The sequence below is a fragment of the Arachis ipaensis genome, chromosome B07, assembly GCF_000816755.2.
Source record: "Arachis ipaensis cultivar K30076 chromosome B07, Araip1.1, whole genome shotgun sequence".
NCBI lineage: Eukaryota > Viridiplantae > Streptophyta > Magnoliopsida > Fabales > Fabaceae > Arachis > Arachis ipaensis.
The window spans coordinates 15,735,018-15,738,959 of NC_029791.2; the positions used below are offsets into that span (position 1 = coordinate 15,735,018).

At 39.9% G+C, this 3,942-nt stretch overlaps 1 protein-coding gene across 1 annotated transcript; it reads left to right on the plus strand.

Moving 5' to 3' along the window:
* On the plus strand, positions 1,644 to 3,656 carry LOC107606781. Its single transcript, XM_016308800.1, has one exon. The coding sequence runs from the start codon at positions 1,644 to 1,646 to the stop codon at positions 3,654 to 3,656; it is 2,013 nt and encodes a 670-aa protein (XP_016164286.1).

The window sequence follows — 3,942 nt, forward strand, 5'->3', positions numbered from 1 at the left end:
AATATATTTGAGATTCTTTCAAGAGAAAGAAGGCATGTTTTGGGGGAGAAAAGGTTTACCGAGTCTCTGAGTTCGATAGATAATTATTATAATTAAGCCCTCTTGGATATTTAAACAATTGCAGACAAGTTAAGTAACATATCAAAAATAAAATACACATACTTTCACTTATCTAACTCATACATGAATCATCGATCGGATAACCACAACATGTTTTATCATGACTTAATTAATCTATTTACGTTGCTTTATGTTATGATAATCAAAGTTCCATATATACTTATAGAATCTCTTAAGTATAAACATAATTAATAAAAATTATATTTATGTATTGTAAGAAAAATTCTTCAGCTACGATTAGAGAATATCTTTTTATAATATAATGTGGAGCAATATATAGGAGGTAAATATATGTGATATATTTTACAGTGTTATTTAAAATAGATACGAAGAACATCACAGATCTACACATATGCCAAATTAAAACATATGAAAGGGATAGTGGTGAGTATTGGACGGGTGAATATTCTTAAAAAGTTGACATATATTAATTTTGCTGTGATGTTATTTTTTTTTACTAAAGATAGAAGATTTGAACCCGTAACCTCTTAATTGAGTATGAAAAGACTATATCATTTGAGTTACAACTCATTGGCTACTGTAATATCATTTAAGATAGTTAATTTTTGAATAATTATTTTTAAATATTTTATTCAGACATTTATATTTACCACCACTACATTATTTTAATTTGTATGTTCATTACACAAACTACTAACTCAATTCATATCAATCTCTTTTTTTAAGATCAAAATATTAAAATTAAATAAATAAAAGTTATAAATATTACTAGCTAGAAGCTCATTAGGCTTTCAAAATCAACAATATCTATCAAATGTGAGAGAGAAACATAATCCATGCATCAATATCTCGCAACCATCATTGAGATAAAACCCCCCAATAAAATTAAACCAAAATTCTCCCCAACTTTGTAGGAAATTTTTCTGAAGTAAATTTAAAAAATAATTTATTTTTATCTTTTAAAATATTTTTTTTTAAAAACTGGAGTAAATTTGTGCACTGTAATGACAAATTTGTCTATTTTTATGAAATTCATCCACTACATCAGCAAATCATCATGAAATATATTGAGTTTGTCCATTGGCACGGTAAATTTTATGTTGAATATAAAAATACAAAGTGATCTTCTTATTTTTTTTACTTTCTATCCGCGACGAATCCTCTCTATTTTCACTCTTCCTCTCCTTTCATTTTCACCCTCTTCTTTCAAGATTTTCTCCTCTCCTCTCAAGTTAAATTTCAAGTAAGTTATCTAAACTATTAATTTATTTTTAAATTATTTTATTTTTAATTTTTTATATAATTAATTTAAAATAGATCACCACGGTTTATGAAGAGATGGCGAAACACATAAACCCCTGTGGGTCACCACGGTTTACTATCACTGGAAGTCTATATATATGCGAGTGATTCTAGCTCCATAAGAGATCATTGTCACAATGGCTAGTGAGGAAGAGAGTTTTCTTGCCCTAGTGCATTGCTCTGGGAAAATAAAAAAAAGCAAAAGCCACGGTGTGAAGTTTACCGACAAAGAACCACTAAGTATTTTTATTAGTTCGTTGATGACTTTGTCAGATCTGAAGAACAGCATCTTGGAGAAGCTGGGCGTTTTGGGTAGCAAGTGGGTGAAGAAATTATTCTACAAGATTCCCATGGCGGTTGTATCGACCGGTGTTCAGTATGAAACATTTGCGGTTAAAGCTGATGAAGATATAAGGGTTCTGTTCTACTGTGTAAGGAGTTTTCCGGAGATCAGAATCCATGAGTTGTTCGCAAAGCTGGAGGTTGGTGTCGATAGTTCCGGGGCATCCGCCCCAGTTCCTTGCCCAGCTTCCGCGGTTGGTGCATCTAGTTCGATGCCTGCGGTCAGACCGGTTCTTCCGCCGGTTCAATCACCTTCGTTTGCGGTCGATTTAGACCGAACGGAGGTTGTTGGTTCTATACCTTTGGAGAATGCAGTAGTCGTTGAGCCTTCCCACGTTGCGGGCACCGGTGGCGGCCTCGTACCTTATATTGAAGATTATGGTGCACCTGATCAAGTAGAGAATGCAATGCGTGACGATGAGTCTGAGCAGGAGCCTGTTGATATTGATGGTGACAGCGACGATGACACCGGTGGCAATCCACATCCGCAGCATCGGCCATCAAGTTCCGGTTCTCATCAGCAGCCTCCACACTTCTCGACACTAAACTTGGAAGCCCTTGGTCAACAGGAAGACAATGGTAACAGAGTGGGGGGATCTTCTGCAGAATTTCAGATTGGCCAATCATTCCAGAGTAAAGATGAAGTTGTGCTGAGTGTAAAAGATTATAGCATCCGGCGAGGTGTTGAGTACAGAGTCATTGAATCAGATCATTTGAAGTATCATGGAAAATGCAAGGATTTCGGCAAGGGTTGTACTTGGTTGATTCGTGTAGCGCTTCGTGCACGAAAAGGGACTTGGGAGGTTAGGAGGTACAACGGGCCACACACATGCCTCGCAACTTCTATTTCAAGTGATCACCGTCAGCTGGATTACCACGTTATCTGTGCGAGGATTCTTCCTATGGTTAGGGCAGATGCTGTGGTTACGGTAAAGGTACTTCAACAAGCGACAGAAGCTGATTACGGTTTCAGGCCTAGTTACAGGAAGGTTTGGATGGCTAAGCAGAAGGCAGTGGCACAAATATATGGAGATTGGGAAGAGTCTTACGCGGAGTTGCCACGTTGGATCCTAGGGATCCAGGCGACAATGCCGGGAACAATCACGGTGCTGAAGACGTCTCCTGTTCGAGTTGGTGGTGGGGTTGATGAGTCCACGGAGTACTTTCACCGGCTATTCTGGACATTTCCACCCTGTGTCGAGGCATTCCGGCATTGCAAGCCCCTCGTCAGTATTGATGGTACCCATTTGTATGGGAAGTATGGAGGGACGCTTCTGTTGGCGATCGCTCAGGATGGAAACTCGAACATCCTCCCGATAGCATTTGCCCTTGTGGAGGGGGAAAATGCAGAGTCGTGGTCATTCTTCTTGTCCAATCTCCGAGAGCATGTGACTCCTCAGGAGGGTATCCTTGTTATCTCTGACAGGCATAATGGGATCAAGGCAGCGCTTGAGGCACCTGAGACTGGGTGGCTGCCTCCTCGGGCGTTCCGGGCCTACTGTATTAGGCATGTGGCTGCGAATTTCGCCTTAATGTTCAAAGGTAAGGACTCGAGGAGGCTGTTGGTGAATGCTGCCTACGCAAAGACTGAGGCTGAGTTTTACTACTGGTTTGACATCATGCGGACTGAGAATCCAGCAATGTGTGACTGGGCCAACCGGATGGAGTTTGACAAATGGACCCAACATCAGGATGGTGGTCGACGGTTCGGGCACATGACCACAAACATCAGTGAATGTGTGAACTCCGTCCTGAAGGGAACTCGCAACCTACCGGTCACATCGTTGGTTAAGTCAACCTACGGGAGGCTAGCTCAGCTATTTGTGGTACGGGGACAGACAGCAGAGGCACAAGTCGGATCTGGGCATGAATTCTGTCAGGCCTTGGTCAAGGCTAGGGGTGTTCGCGGTGCGGTTTGGTTCGGTTTTTGAAGGAAAAGCCATCCGATCCGATCGTTTAATTAAGCTGCGGTTCGGTTTGGTTCGGTTTTTTTTCCAAGGTCATCCGAACCAAACCAAACCAATTAAAATCGGTTTGGTTTGGTTCGGTTTGTTCGGTTTTTTCATTCAAAAAAAATTCTACCATACTATTATGCAAAGTCATACAAAATAGCTAACAAAGTCATAACATTGAAATCGACAAACCAAAATACACAATAGCCAACAAAGTCTTGATCTAAGGAAATATAACGACAACAGAATTCAAATACGACAATTA

Excerpts from the sequence above, each read along its gene's own strand:
- LOC107606781 (XM_016308800.1), top strand. The coding sequence starts at position 1,644 with ATGACTTTGTCAGATCTGAAGAACAGCATCTTGGAGAAGCTGGGCGTT.